The sequence below is a fragment of the Cervus canadensis genome, chromosome 7, assembly GCF_019320065.1.
Source record: "Cervus canadensis isolate Bull #8, Minnesota chromosome 7, ASM1932006v1, whole genome shotgun sequence".
NCBI classification, from domain to species: domain Eukaryota; kingdom Metazoa; phylum Chordata; class Mammalia; order Artiodactyla; family Cervidae; genus Cervus; species Cervus canadensis.
Window position 1 is genome coordinate 12,894,344 of NC_057392.1, and position 14,279 is coordinate 12,908,622.

At 36.9% G+C, this 14,279-nt stretch overlaps 1 protein-coding gene across 2 annotated transcripts in view; it reads left to right on the top strand.

The window, feature by feature from the left end:
* RYK (receptor like tyrosine kinase) overlaps nt 1-14,279 on the top strand; it is a 118,305-nt gene that overhangs the window by 67,747 nt on the left and 36,279 nt on the right. For both annotated transcript variants that reach the window (XM_043474369.1, XM_043474368.1), the window contains exons 11-13: nt 5,059-5,191; nt 6,113-6,222; nt 6,386-6,545. In XM_043474369.1, the coding sequence (XP_043330304.1) occupies nt 5,059-5,191; nt 6,113-6,222; nt 6,386-6,545 (403 nt within the window). The remainder of the gene's footprint in view (nt 1-5,058; nt 5,192-6,112; nt 6,223-6,385; nt 6,546-14,279) is intronic.

The window sequence follows — 14,279 nt, forward strand, 5'->3', positions numbered from 1 at the left end:
GTGGCAGGGATAAAAATAGACAAAGCCAGAATTTTCTCACGAAGCAGTTTTATATCCATGGTAGCCCAAAGGTGCTTTGGCTGAAAAATGTTCAGAGCAAGCATTTGTAGCATTTTCTCAGGCATTTTAAGCTACAGGATATTCCAGCATCCAACTAAGATGAATTAGTATCCCCAAGATACCCTAAGGTGGTGGAATGGGGTGACTTACTGAATTAGGGTTATTTGTTACTGCATGCTCAGTGATTAGGGGAAGTCTTCTAAAGATAGGTTATGGTTTGATCCTGATTACTTGTTCTTTCCAGTCATAAAGTGATACCAGGACTCCTAGGTTTTAAATTAGCCTGCAGCCTAAACTCATTGATAGTTTGCATTACATAGTTAATATGTAGAACATATATGGTTCTTTCTACCCATTGTAGGAATTTATTTCATTTATAAGGGGACTAGGGTCTACAATACATTTTTTTTTGACCCCTAATGCCTAGACTGTAAGAAAATTAGAGATACCAAAGGAATATTTCATGCAAAGATGGGTACAGTAAAGGACAGAAATGTCATGGACCTAACAGAAGCAGAAGATATTAAGAAGAGGTGGCAAGAATACACAGAACTATACAAAAAAGATCTTCATGACCTAGATAACCATGATGGTGTGATCACTCACTTAGAGCCAGACATCTTAGAATGTGAAGTCAAATGCTGAGAATGCTGAGAAAACTCAGCAGTGGCCACAGAACTGGAAAAGGTCAGTTTTCATTCCCATCACAAAGAAGGACAATGCCAAAGAATGTTCAAACTACTGCACGATTGCACTCATCTCACACGCTAGCAAAGTGATGCTCAAAATTCTCCAAGTCAGGCTTCAACAGTACATGAACCGTGAACTTCCAGATGTTCAGGCTGGATTTAGAAAAGGCAGAGGAACCAGAGATCAAATTGCCAAGATCCACTGGATCATCGAAAAAACAAGAGAGTTCCAGAAAAACATCTGTTTCATTGATTACACCAAAGCTTTTGACTGTGTAGATCACAGCAAACTTGGGAAAATTCTTCAAGAGATGGGAATACCAGACCATCTGACCTACCTCGTGAGAAATCCATATGCAGGTCAAGAAGCAACAGTTAGAAGTGGGCATGGAAAAACAGATTGGTTCCAAATGGGGAGAGGAGTACATCAAGGCTGTGTATTGTCACCCTGCTTATTTAACATATGTATAGAGTACATCAAGTGAAATACCAGGCTGGATAAAGCACAAACTGGAATCAAGATTGCTGGGAGAAATATCAGTAACCTCAGATATGCAGATGGCACCACCCTTATGGCAGAAAGTGAAGAAATGAAGAGCCTCTTGATGAAAATGAAAGAGAAGAGTGAAAAAGCTGGCTTGAAACTCAAAATTCAAAAAACTAAGATCATGGCATCTGGTCCCATCACTCCATGGCAAATAGGTGGAGAAACAATGGAAACAGTGACAGACTTTATTTTCTTGGACTCAAAATCACTGCAGGTGGTGACTGCAGCCATGAAATTAAAAGACTTGCGCCTTGGGAGAAAAGCTATGACCAACCTAGACAGCATATTAAAAAGCAGAGACATTACCTTGCTGTCAAAGGTCTGTCTAGAAAAGCTATGGTTTTTCCAACAGTCATGTATGGATGTGAGAGTTGGACTATAAAGAAAGCTGAGCACTGAAGGATTGTTGCTTTTGAACTATGGTATTGTAGAAGACTCCTGAGAGTCACTTGGACTGCAAGGAGATCAAATCAGTTTATCCTAAAGGAAATCAGCACTGAATATTCATTGGAAGGACTGATGCTGAGGCTGAAGCTCCAATACTTTGGCCACCTGATGTGAAGAACTGACTCATTTGAAAAGACACTGATGCTGGGAAAGATTGAAGGCAGGAGGAGAAGGGGACGACAGAGGATGAGATGGTTGGATGGCATCACCGACTTGATTGACATGAGTTTGAGCAAGCTCTGGGAGTTGGTGATGGACAGGGAATCTTGGTGTGCTGCGGTCCATAGGGTTGCAAAGAGTCGGACACAACTGAGTGACTGAACTGAACTGTCTAGACTGCTCATGGCTGTATGTATGCATTTGTTTATTCATTGTTTTGTTCTCCTTTATTAAGTGCCCATTTTACACTTGGAACACTGCGAGGCATGAGGGTTAAAAATGAATAGTGATCTTCAGTAATCAGATTATAGAATTTATCAAGCAAACTCAATATGCTCAGCAACAAATGACACCTGGTTTCTTATTTTACCTTTTTTAAAAAACTAGGTTTGTTATGTAATTCATCATGTTTACTTCATTTTTTACCTTCTATGATTAAGAGTTGTAAAGTACTGAAATATTTTAAAGCATTTTGAAATTCTTTTCACTCCTTTTTCCAGTGGAATTTTTGAGAATAATTTTTATTATAAGTTAAAATAGCTGTATAAATAAAAGATAGCTATCAGTTTACTTAAATTCCATTAGGACTGCTTTATAAAAAGTACTTGCGCTGTTTTTCTTGTGGTTTGACTCTCCATTGGCCCAAGAGTGCCTGATGGTAGGCACTTTGCTGAATGCCTCACGGCTCTCACTCTGCAGGCCCACTCGGCAAGATGGAGAATTGTACTAGTTCTTGTCTCAACTCCCCCTGGAACCCATCTTTCCTTTATACCTTTCCTTTATACACCTGCTTCTGCTCCCATCCACTCTTTTTATACATCCCAGACCTTCCTCTTTATCATCCTTCCCTTTATAAACTGGGCAAAATGAAGAGCAGCCATCTGTTCTCGGAAACATTTTTGTGCAGCTTGTTATTTCTCCTGGAGGGCTTTTAAATAAAGAATAAATGCTTTGACCTCATCCAGCAAACTTGCTGTGCTTGAGTCAGATTCCTTTAACTCTGCTCAGTGAATTTCAGTCATGAGGAAAGGAGTAGAAAAATAATTTTGAAAGTTAAAGAGATTGGACAGCTCTCCACATATCTCTGAAGTCATAGTAGGTTCACTTAGACCTGAGTGCACACCTGTTCATCATTTTTTCCACTTTTATTGAGAAATAATTGACATATCACTGTATAAGTTTAAAACATACAGCATGATGGTTTGATTTATATATATTGCGAAATGATTACTGCAGTAGGTTCAGCTAACATTATCTTCTTATATAGATATAGTAAAAGGGAAAGAAAGAATAAAGAAAAAGTTTCCTCCTTGTGATGAAAGCTCTTAGGATTTACTCTCTTAACCACTTCCCTGTACATTCTACAGCAGTTTTAGCTGTAGTCATCAGGTTGTATATTACCTCCCTAGTACTTATAATGAGAAGTCTGTACCTTTTGATCACCTCCCTCCAACCCTCCTGCGGCAGTCATTTTAGGATGTGTGGGACGTGGTGTGAAAAGAAGCTCTGTCTTGCTCCCCTGGTAGGAAATATCCAATGATCCAGGAAAAACAGAGTTTTAGAATCAGATGAAGACTTGAATTTTTCCTTCATGTGCTTGCTGTTGTTCTTGGCAGATAACCTTATCACTTACCTCTGCATGGATTACCTCCCCTGTGAAGTGGAACTAATCATCGTTGCCACTCCCAGGCTGTAATACAAGCAGAAGCCATACAGAGAGGTTACCACATACATGTTTACAGATCTAGTCTTCATTTTCCTGGCTCCTCAGGGTCAGTGCTTTCCCTCTTAGTAGCTCCTCACAGCAGAAGGCGGGCCCATAGCTTTCACTTGTGCACTGTTGGGCCAAAATTGTGTGACTGTGGTTTTAATAGATATATACTCAATTGAAACAATTTAGGAAATACAGAAAAGCAAGGTAGGAATGATCTAAAGTCTCACAACTCAGACAACAACTCTTGCCACATTTCTGTGCAGAGTTTTATTATTTATCTACTATATTTGTAATTATCCTGCAAACATGTGAGTTTTGTATCTTGCTTTCCTGTAAAGGAAGCTTTTACTCCCATTCTCATAGCATCTCTTTGTGACTATTTGTTTTGTATACTAGCCTATTATTTGGCTGTACTTTCTTACTTTTGGACAATCATGTTGTTTGCAACTTTTTACTAATAATCCTGCATTAACTATCCTTGTTCATATAGCTTTATGTTAAATAATGTTTCCTTATTAATATGCTTAGAGACAATTTTCTAAGTTAAGGAGGAGAAGTTTTTTTAAGGTTGTCATTTGGTATTATTTTTCAGATATTTATTAAATGCTTATTTCTGTGACACAGAATACAAAGTATTGGGTATTTTAAAAAGTTCACTTTGGTTTTTGCCATCTAGGAATTTTCAGCTTATTGGGGGAAATGAGGTATTAATAATTATGTAAAAATATAACTTTGGGAAAATTATTTCCAGGTATCAATGGAAGAGATGTCACTAGGCATAGGATGTATGTATTTATGTCTGCCCTGGAGATTTTAAAAGGAACAGGTTTTTTTTTTTAATTACATGCTTGGCTTTTTGCATATCACAGCAACTTTGTATGGTTGGGGGTGCCCCTATGTTAGAGGTGTGGAAACTAAGGCCAAGAAAGATGGTCACACAGACAGTAAATGGTAAATTTAGGATTTAGTAATCTCATGTGAACTGCTAAGAATTCTTTGGCTTTGTGAGATAGTTTCAGGCTCTTGATTATCATATTCTTTTCTGTAGACTGCATTGGGGCCTTTTTTTTTTTTTAAGTGTTGATAATGAACCAAGTAAGCTATTATCATATGCTCATGATCAAGTAATTTTTTTGGTCTCTCTGATTACCCTTTAGAGTAACGATTTAGTGTGGCTAGAGTAGTATCTTAGAAGAATCTAGTCCACAGGAAACAGCTTTTGAGTTTTTTCCCTATCAAGAAAGTGGATACATGGGAAGCATTAAAGTCTATTCTAAAAGAGCTTTATAATTTTACATTTTAAATGGTTATATGTTTTTAAATAAGTTTGAGATTTTCTTGTTTTCTTTTAGGTTATCTTTATTTTACTACTTTTAATTAAAAACAGCCCCCTGAAGTTTCAGATTTCACTTGTCTTCTCCTGATTTCTTATTATTTTATAGAAATCTTCTTCCTATTACCAATGTGTGTATAGAAGAAGGAGAAAAGCCCATGGTGATATTGCCTTACATGAATTGGGGGAATCTTAAATTGTTTTTACGACAGTGCAAATTAGTAGAGGCCAATAATCCGCAGGTGAGAAAAATTTGCCCAAATACCAATTATTTGCCAGTAGCTTCTAAATAATATCTTTGAAAGTAAATGTTAACATTCTTGAATACAAACTGTTTAGAAGTCTGCAAAAAGAAACTCACACTGAACCAGAAGGTGTTGCTAACCTGTTGATTTAGAGGAAGATGGTTTGTGATTCCTGTCTTGAGGCTGGTGTTGAAGGTTTTCCCTGTGTAACTATTGTGTGTTATTCATAACCACCTCAGACCCTCTGTAGCACCATTTCAGTCATTTTCCTGGTAATTCTTTGAAGGTACTTGTACTAGATCTTCCTTCTAGAAATGAAAATAGACCTTACAGAGGTCGTACTCCCCCCCCCCCCCCCCCCCAAACTGGTGATAGCCGGAGGTATACATTGTGGGGAATAATTTGATAACCAGGATTTCCAACAAGTTGTTGGAGGCTGTGCCCATCAGCATCATCTGGGGAAAAATTTCATTCCTTAACCTACAATATGGGCACACTGGCTTGAGAGAGCACATCAGAGTTAGCTGTAAACTTGCATTAGTTTGAAAATGGTCCCTAGGGGATAACCTCCTATAAAATAACGAGTTATTGAATTATAAACATTAGAAATATTACCTGGAGAATTCAGCATTCATTGATCAGATGTTTATTGAGGCACTATTGTATATTCTAGATGTTGGGGTGATATACCTAACAGATGAGAGATAGTAAACTAAATGGTCAACAATGATAAGGACTATAGTAGATATAAGAAGCTATGGGAACATATTCTTAGTCAAGAAGTAAGTAGCTTTTTAAAGCTCAGTGTGCAGGTATAAAGAAAGTATTTGGGGATGGAGTAAGACGTGGGATAAAATAAACAACGACCATCAGTGTTTTTGTGCTAACCACAAGCATTGTCCTTTTCTGTTACCTCAGGCAATTTCTCAACAAGACCTGGTCCACATGGCTATTCAGATTGCCTGTGGAATGAGCTATCTGGCCAGAAGGGAAGTCATCCACAAAGACCTGGCTGCTAGGAACTGCGTGTAGGTGCCATGACTTGTCACTGTGGTTTGATGTTTAGTGCTCCCTGGATTTGGGATTCTTTCGAGGAGTCACAGTGGGAATTGTGTTGTATTTAAGAGTGACTGTGCTCCTTATTTTTTCAATATGCTGATCGTATTTGATGTTCATGTCTTTACTTTTCAGCATTGATGACACACTTCAAGTTAAGATCACAGACAATGCCCTCTCTAGAGATTTGTTCCCCATGGACTATCATTGTTTGGGAGACAATGAAAACAGGCCGGTTCGGTGGATGGCTCTTGAAAGTCTGGTTAATAATGAGTTCTCCAGCGCTAGTGACGTGGTAAGTGCTAAGACGCCCACATAGCAACAAAATGTAGAAGAGGCTCCAAACATTTTTAGAGTGTTTTCCAATTTTTTTGATCCAGTATCTGTTCCCCCCAATTTTTTATTCAGAAAGCAAGTGTAGTTAGCTCCCTGTCAGCTGATTTGTGGAGCCGAGCTGTGACCCAAACCATGGACCATCACTGTGTGTAACCTCATTCCATCCTCACAATACCCTGTGAGAGAGAGGTAGACACCATCCCAGTTTTAAAGGTAATGATATTGAAGATAGGCTATTTAAGTCTCAGAGTGACCAAATGGCTGTCATATAGTAAAGATTTATTGTTTTCTTTTTGTCAAATGACCTCTTCCAAGTTTTATGGCCTGTATAATTTATAATTCCCCAGATGTCACTCTTTTCCCTTTTGTCAGTGTCTAGGTGGTTCTGCTCATTCAAGGAGATCATATAGTGGGATCCTTTAAACTTAACAATGTATAGTTTCAGAAGCCACTTTTATCGGTGTGTATTTTGCAGATATTTTAATTGTTTTTAATTTCTGTCACGGTTTAGTTTGATTTGGAAAATTATTTTTCTGTCTCTTGCTTACTGCGCTGTATTATTATAGCTGAATATTTAGAGATCAGGTAAAACTTCTGCTTCCAAGTCCCCTGTATCAACCAGGATCTGTTAGTGTTGCATGTAAAATTTTGTAGGGTAATTTGCTTCAAAGTTTCAGCTGTAAAAATCAGACTTACCATATCACTGTATCCTGGGTCTCAGCGATTTATTTTATTTATAATATAGGGTTACCCTTTTACTAAGTTTGTGTCATTTAAGGACTTCTCATTTAATACACACTTTTTTTCAGTGTACTAGTGTCCTGTGACTGCTGTTGTTAACCATTGGTGGTAAAACAGCAGAGATTTATTCTCTCACAATTGAATTCCGGAAGTCACATGTTTGAAATCAGGGCGTAGGCAGGACCATGCTCCGTCCAGAGCCCCTAAGGGAGAAACTTTCCTTGCCTCTTCCAGCTTCTGGTGGCTGTTGGCATTCCTTGGCTTGTGGATGCATCTCTCTGCTCCATGTTCATATCATCGTATCCTCCACGTGCTTGTCTCTCAAAACTCCCTCTACCTCTCTTACAGTGATATGTATGATGGCATTTCGGACTCACCTCAAAATCTAGAAGTTACTACTGTCAAGGTCCTTAATTTAATCACATCTTTTGTCATATAAGGTGATATTTATAGGTTTCAGGGATCACAATGTGGACATATCTTTGTTGCCACCATTCAATTCACCCCTCAGTAATTGAAGTTATTTAATATTTCCTTGTTGAAAAGCAGATATTCCAGTTTAAAACCTTTGAAATGAGAATGATTTATTTGGGGAGAAACCCTCTCTTGTTACTATAATCTTTTACTTAAAATTTGTTTTTTCTTTTTCAGAAGTTAGGTTGGCTATTAGACATATTGTGCTTTTCTGCAAACCAAGTGTCTTGATAAAATGTACTTACTTGATGTGAATGAACAATTTACATGTGTACTTTTTAAAGGTTTTTTTTTTCCCCCTGTAAATGAAGGTCTTTCATTATGCATGTCTACAAAATGCTTTTTTAACTTAAAGGCAGCTAGTCTCTGGGAAAAAAAAGCAAAACAACTTATCTGACACTTGTCAGATAGGCAGAGTAAATCTGGGTAATGGGTACTTCCCTGGTTGTCCAGTGGCTAAGACTCTGTGCTCCCAATGCAAGGGCCCAGTTTCGATCCCTGGTCAGGGAACTAGATCCCACATGGCGAAACTAACAGTTCGCAGTCTACAACTCAAGATCCCACATGATACAACTAAGACCCAGTGCAGCCAAATACACAAAAATAAATATTAAAAAAAATACAGATGATGATAAGAAGGATGTTTTCTGCTTCATGGAGCAGCTGCAAAGGTAAATAGTGGATAGAAACTAGCTTCATGTTGCCACAGTCTTTCCCAGCCAGAGGCATGGGTTCTGCTGGAGAAGGGATGGAAGTGGGAGAAATAAATGCTGATTCTTAGATACGGAGCCCTGAGGGTTCAGTTTGTATGCAGTGGGGAACTAGGTCTAGTCTGTTCTTCCAGAGCTGTGATAATAAAACTTCTCTAACATTAATGTCACAAAGTTAAAATTCCAAGTAAAGCAGTACAGATACAGAAAGCAGCTTACATAATTCCATAGTTACGTAAAGATAGCCTGGACTTCTTTGCAGGGAAGGAGGGGTCGCTTGTTTGTTTTTTATGTTTATATTTCTCAAATGATATTTTAAAAAAGGAAGGCAGGATTTAGGCCAGCACACAGCTGCTGTATTGAATGACAGTAAGGACCAGTTATACTCAAGTGCTTGTTTTTCAGGTTGCCAAACCTATGTTAAGAAGTTCTGAATAGTAGATGAAATACCAGTTTCTACACTAAGCAAAACTGTTTTCATGGGGGTGAAAATTGAGTTTAACTTTGGTATTAGAACATAATTCTAAAACGTAATATCAGTTGAATTAGAGCTGTATGGTTTTCAAGTTCACCCCTGTAGTAGGAAAGCCTACATATGAACACTTTTGAATGCAGAAAAGTAAAAGAAACTTTCCTTACATTTTCTTTGAAAATATCATTCCATAGTTGATTTAAAAGATCAATTCATTCATCTCTTTCAGATGTTAATATTCTTTTCAATGGTTTATTTTAAAATTTTATGATTTTATTTCTCATTGAAATATAGCATAGTTGCCTTAGCAGAAATGAGGTGGCAGTCATGGTGAACTCAAAACTAGTCTAACAGGCAGGAAACCCAAAGATATTTCTGAGATTATAATCGTCAGGAATGCCATGTAACTTAAAGAGATTGGGGATTGTTTGATTATTCTCTTAGAAAAATTTTCAGAGGGGTATACATGATGGTACTGTTGTGCTCGCACAGTGAAAAACCGCCAAATACGCATATTTAACTTAATGTATCTGCTTATTTCTGTGTTTAAGTATTCCATTGTATATTTAAGCCGTATTAGGAAATTTTTTTAAGGAGATATTTTTAGTAACACATTGCATATTTCACAGGAACTTCAGAGTAAAAATTAGATGATACACTTCAACTAATGAGGTTTCAGTTAATAATACATTTCTAAGCAATATGATCTACAGTACACTGTGCTGTATTAGCTGGCAAAGTCCATGTAGAGCATACGTTGCTTAGTTAAGCAAATATTTAAAAATCATACTTAGGATCAGTTATTCTTACTGTTAACAATATTTTACAAATTTTATAAGAGTTCATATATAAGAACTTGCCTTCTGTCAGTATGCAGTCATATCAAATACTCTGTTACTTGATCACTTGATGGCTTTATTTTTAAAAATCACCGCAGTCTTACTGGTAAGAAGCTTAACAGGAAAATTACTTTAAAATCATCTCTACTTTTAGTGTGTCTTAGCATAAACTTGAAATATCTGTGTGACCCAAGTTCTTCGGAGCAGTATTTAGAATATGATAGTGAGCATACCCATTGATTTACATTTAACATGGTCAGATCTTAAAAGGTTCAGATTTTTCTTCTTTAGATTCTTATAATGTCATTTCTTTTAAGATAGACATATTTTTCCCTTTAATATCTTTTTCTTGGATAATTGAGATTGAAAGGAATGGGAATACCTTTCTATTTCCTATGACTCTAATGGGACTATTTAGTGTAAAAATCCAGCCTTTCAGTTTTGTGAGATTGAATATTTTTTGAATTCTTATATTAAAGCACACGTGTTAAATTGCTTTTTAACTGGTATTGAAAATGTATAATCATGTATTCTGATCCCACTTTTCCTTTATGGATGGAGTTGGTTTTTTTTTTTTAATTTTGAAATTTTTAATTTTATATTGGCATATAGCCGTTTAATAATGTTGTGATAGTTTCAGGTGGACAGCAAAAGTACTCAGCCATACATATACATGTGTCCCTTCTCCTGGAGTTGGGATTTTAGAAAACGACATTTAACAGTCCTCTTTTGGGCTGTAAAACTTGATTCAGAGTCAAATACAAAATAAGTAATGTAACCCCATTCCCACCAAAATATCTATGCATATAAAATACCTATTTTAGCTATTAATGTAACATCTAACAAATGATATTACTGCCTTGGAAGGGACATTTTCTCTGCCCTTTAAAAGACCCTTAATATTTTTGCATTCCTTTATATTTAAAAGTTCTCCTTGGAAATACATTAATGTTTTCCATCTTAAAAATAATACATTGCATTTCTGGCTTGTGTTTTAACAGTTTTTCCTGGAAGGATTCAATATTTCACTATGTCGAGATTCTTAAAATGTTAATAAAAGCTTTTAACTGTTGAACGTAGGAAATATGCACAATTAGATTTGACTAGTTATAAATCTCTAATATTATTCTAAGATATGATGTCATCCTAACCATTCTTAAGAATTTCTGGATATTGTTTTTATTCTGTTTTCATCAGATGTGGTACTGCCATAGTTTTTTTTGTTTGGTGACTTTCTTTTCCTTTATTTGAAAACAGATTTCTTGATTTATATCTTCTTTGAATTATTTAGCTAATTATAGTAGCTAACATAATTCTGCTAAGAGACTACCTTATATTAAGAGACAAATGCAATCAGGAATGCACAATTAAGAGTTTTTCATGGTAGTTTTCTTGTCATTGTGGTATTACATAGTGTTTAGAAAGTATTTTCTTGGGAAAAACAAATCAAGGAAATGATTTCCATGCTAGTCTTATCAGTGTGGTTTGTGGCAATGAGGAGATCCTTTAAGGTATTTGAACAGTTTTTTAGGGTGTAGGGCATATGAAAAGTGGGCTTCCCTGGTGGCCCAGATGGTAAAGAATCTGCCTGCAATACAAGAGACCCGACTTTGATCCCTGGGTTGGGAAGATCCTCTGGAGAAGGGAATGGCAACCACTCCAGTATTCTTGCCAGGAAAATCCCATAGCCAGAGGAGCCTGGCAGACGACAGTCCATGGGGTTGCAAAGAGTCAGACACGACTGAGTGACAACACTTTCACTTTTTACACATGAAAATGTATTCTTTGACATTTTTTTTGTGGACATAAGAGATTATTTCTAGAAGAAGGAGAGAAATCTGTAAGTTATCCAGATATTCTGTTTGGTGCAGAGTGCTTCTTACTACTCCTATTTGCCCAGTGCCATGGAAAGTCACTGCCAAAATCCTGAACAGACTCAAGCAGGAGAAAGTCATGTTGGTAATATACCCAGGAAGAGTGGTCTTTTGAACTGCTGTGATACTGTGGTATCAGAGAGAGAGCTATAGTTTTCAGAGAAGGCTTATTATTTTTAAAAGAACAGAATATGTTCCATGTTATGCTACTCCTTTGTTATTAATTTTCAAATAATACTTAGTCCCATGACTTATTTTGTTTCCATTATAGTTGACATTTTATACATCAACAATCTTACAGACATTTTTTTTTTTTCATTTATTTTTATTAGTTGGAGGCTAATTACTTCACAGCATTGCAGTGGGTTTTGTCATACATTGACATGAATCAGCCATGGAGTTACACGTATTCCCCATCCTGGTCCCCCCTCCCACCTCCCTCTCCACCCGATTCCTCTGGGTCTTCCCAGTGCACCAGGCCCGAGCACTTGTTTCATGCATCCAACCTGGGCTGGTGATCTGTTTCACTATAGATAATATACATGCTGTTCTCTCGAAACATCCCATCCTCGCCTTCTCCCACAGAGTCCAAAAGTCTGTTCTGTACATCTGTGTCTCTTTTTCTGTTTTGCATATAGGGTTATTGTTACCATCTTTCTAAATTCCATATATATGCGTTAGTATACTGTATTGGTCTTTATCTTTCTGGCTTACTTCACTCTGTATAATGGGCTCCAGTTTCATCCATCTTATTAGAATTGATTCAAATGAATTCTTTTTAATGGCTGAGTAATATTCCATGGTGTATATGTACCACAGCTTCCTTATCCATTCGTCTGTTGATGGGCATCTAGGTTGCTTCCATGTCCTGGCTATTATAAACATGTCCTGCTGCGATGAACATTGGGGTGCACGTGTCTCTTTCAGATCTGGTTTCCTCAGTGTGTATGCCCAGAAGTGGGATTGCTAGGTCATATGGCAGTTCTATTTCCAGTTTTTTAAGAAATCTCCACACTGTTCTCCATAGTGGCTGTACTAGTTTGCATTCCCACCAACAGGGTAAGAGTGTTCCCTCTTCTCCACACCCTCTCCAGCATTTATTGCTTGTAGACTTTTGGATAGCAGCCATCCTGACTGGCGTGTAATGGTACCTCATTGTGGTTTTGATTTGCATTTCTCTAATAATGAGTGATGTTGAGCATCTTCTCATGTGTTTGTTAGCCATCTGTATGTCTTCTTTGGAGAAATGTCTGTTTAGTTCTTTGGCCCATTTTTTGATTGGGTCATTTATTTTTCTGGAATTGAGGTGCAGGAGTTGCTTGTATATTTTTGAGATTAATCCTTTGTCTGTTGCTTCATTTGCTATTATATTCTTCCAATCTGACAGCTGTCTTTTCACCTTACTTATAGTATCCTTTGTTGTGCAAAAGCTTTTAAATTTAATTAGGTCCCATTTGTGTATTTTTGCTTTTATTTCCAATATTCTGGGAGGTGGGTCATAGAGGATCCTGCTGTGATTTATGTTGGAGAGTGTTTTGCCTATGTCCTCCTCTAGGAGTTTTATAGTTTCTGGTCTTACATTTAGATCTTTAATCCATTTTGAGTTTATTTTTGTGTATGGTGTTAGAAAGTGTTCTAGTTTCATTCTTTTACAAGTGGTTGACCAGTTTTCCCAGCACCACTTGTTAAAGAGGTTGTCTTTTTTCCATTGTGTAGTCTTGCCTCCTTTGTCAAAGATAAGGTGTCCATAGGTTCGTGGATTTATCTCTGGGCTTTCTATTCTCTTCAATTGATCTATATTTCTGTCTTTGTGGCCGAGTACCTCTGTCTTGATGACTGTGGCTTTGTAAGTAGAGTCTGAAGTCAGGCAGGTTGAATACCTCCAGTTCCATTCTTCTTTCTCAAATTATTAAACTTTGGCTATTCGAGGTTTTTTGTATTTCCATCAATTGTGAAATTATTTGTTCTAGTTCTGGAAAAATACATTGGTAGCTTGAATAGGTATTGCATTGAATCTATAGACTGCTTTGGGTAGAATAGCCATTTTGACAATATTGATTCTTCCAATCCATGAACACGGTATGTTTCTCCATCTGTTTGTGTCCTCTTTGATTTCTTTCATCAGTGTTTTATAGTTTTCTATGTATAGGTTCTTTGTTTCTTTAGGTAGATATACTCCTAAGTATTTTATTCTTTTTGTTGCAATGGTGAATGGTATTGTTTCCTTAATTTCTCTTTCTGTTTTTTCATTGTTAGTATATAGGAATGCAAGGGATTCCTGTGTGTTAATTTTATATCCTGCAACTTTACTATATTCATTGATTAGCTCTAGTAATTTTCTGGTAGAGTCTTTAGGGTTTTCTATGTAAAGGATCATGTCATCTGCAAACAGTGAGAGTTTCACTTCTTCTTTTCCTATCTGGATTCCTTTTACTTCTTTTTCTGCTCTGATTGCTGTGGCCAAAACTTCCAACACTATGTTGAATAGTAGTGGTGAGAGTGGGCACCCTTGTCTTGTTCCTGATTTCAGGGAAATGCTTTCAATTTTTCACCATTGAGGGTGATGCTTGCTGTGGGTTTGTC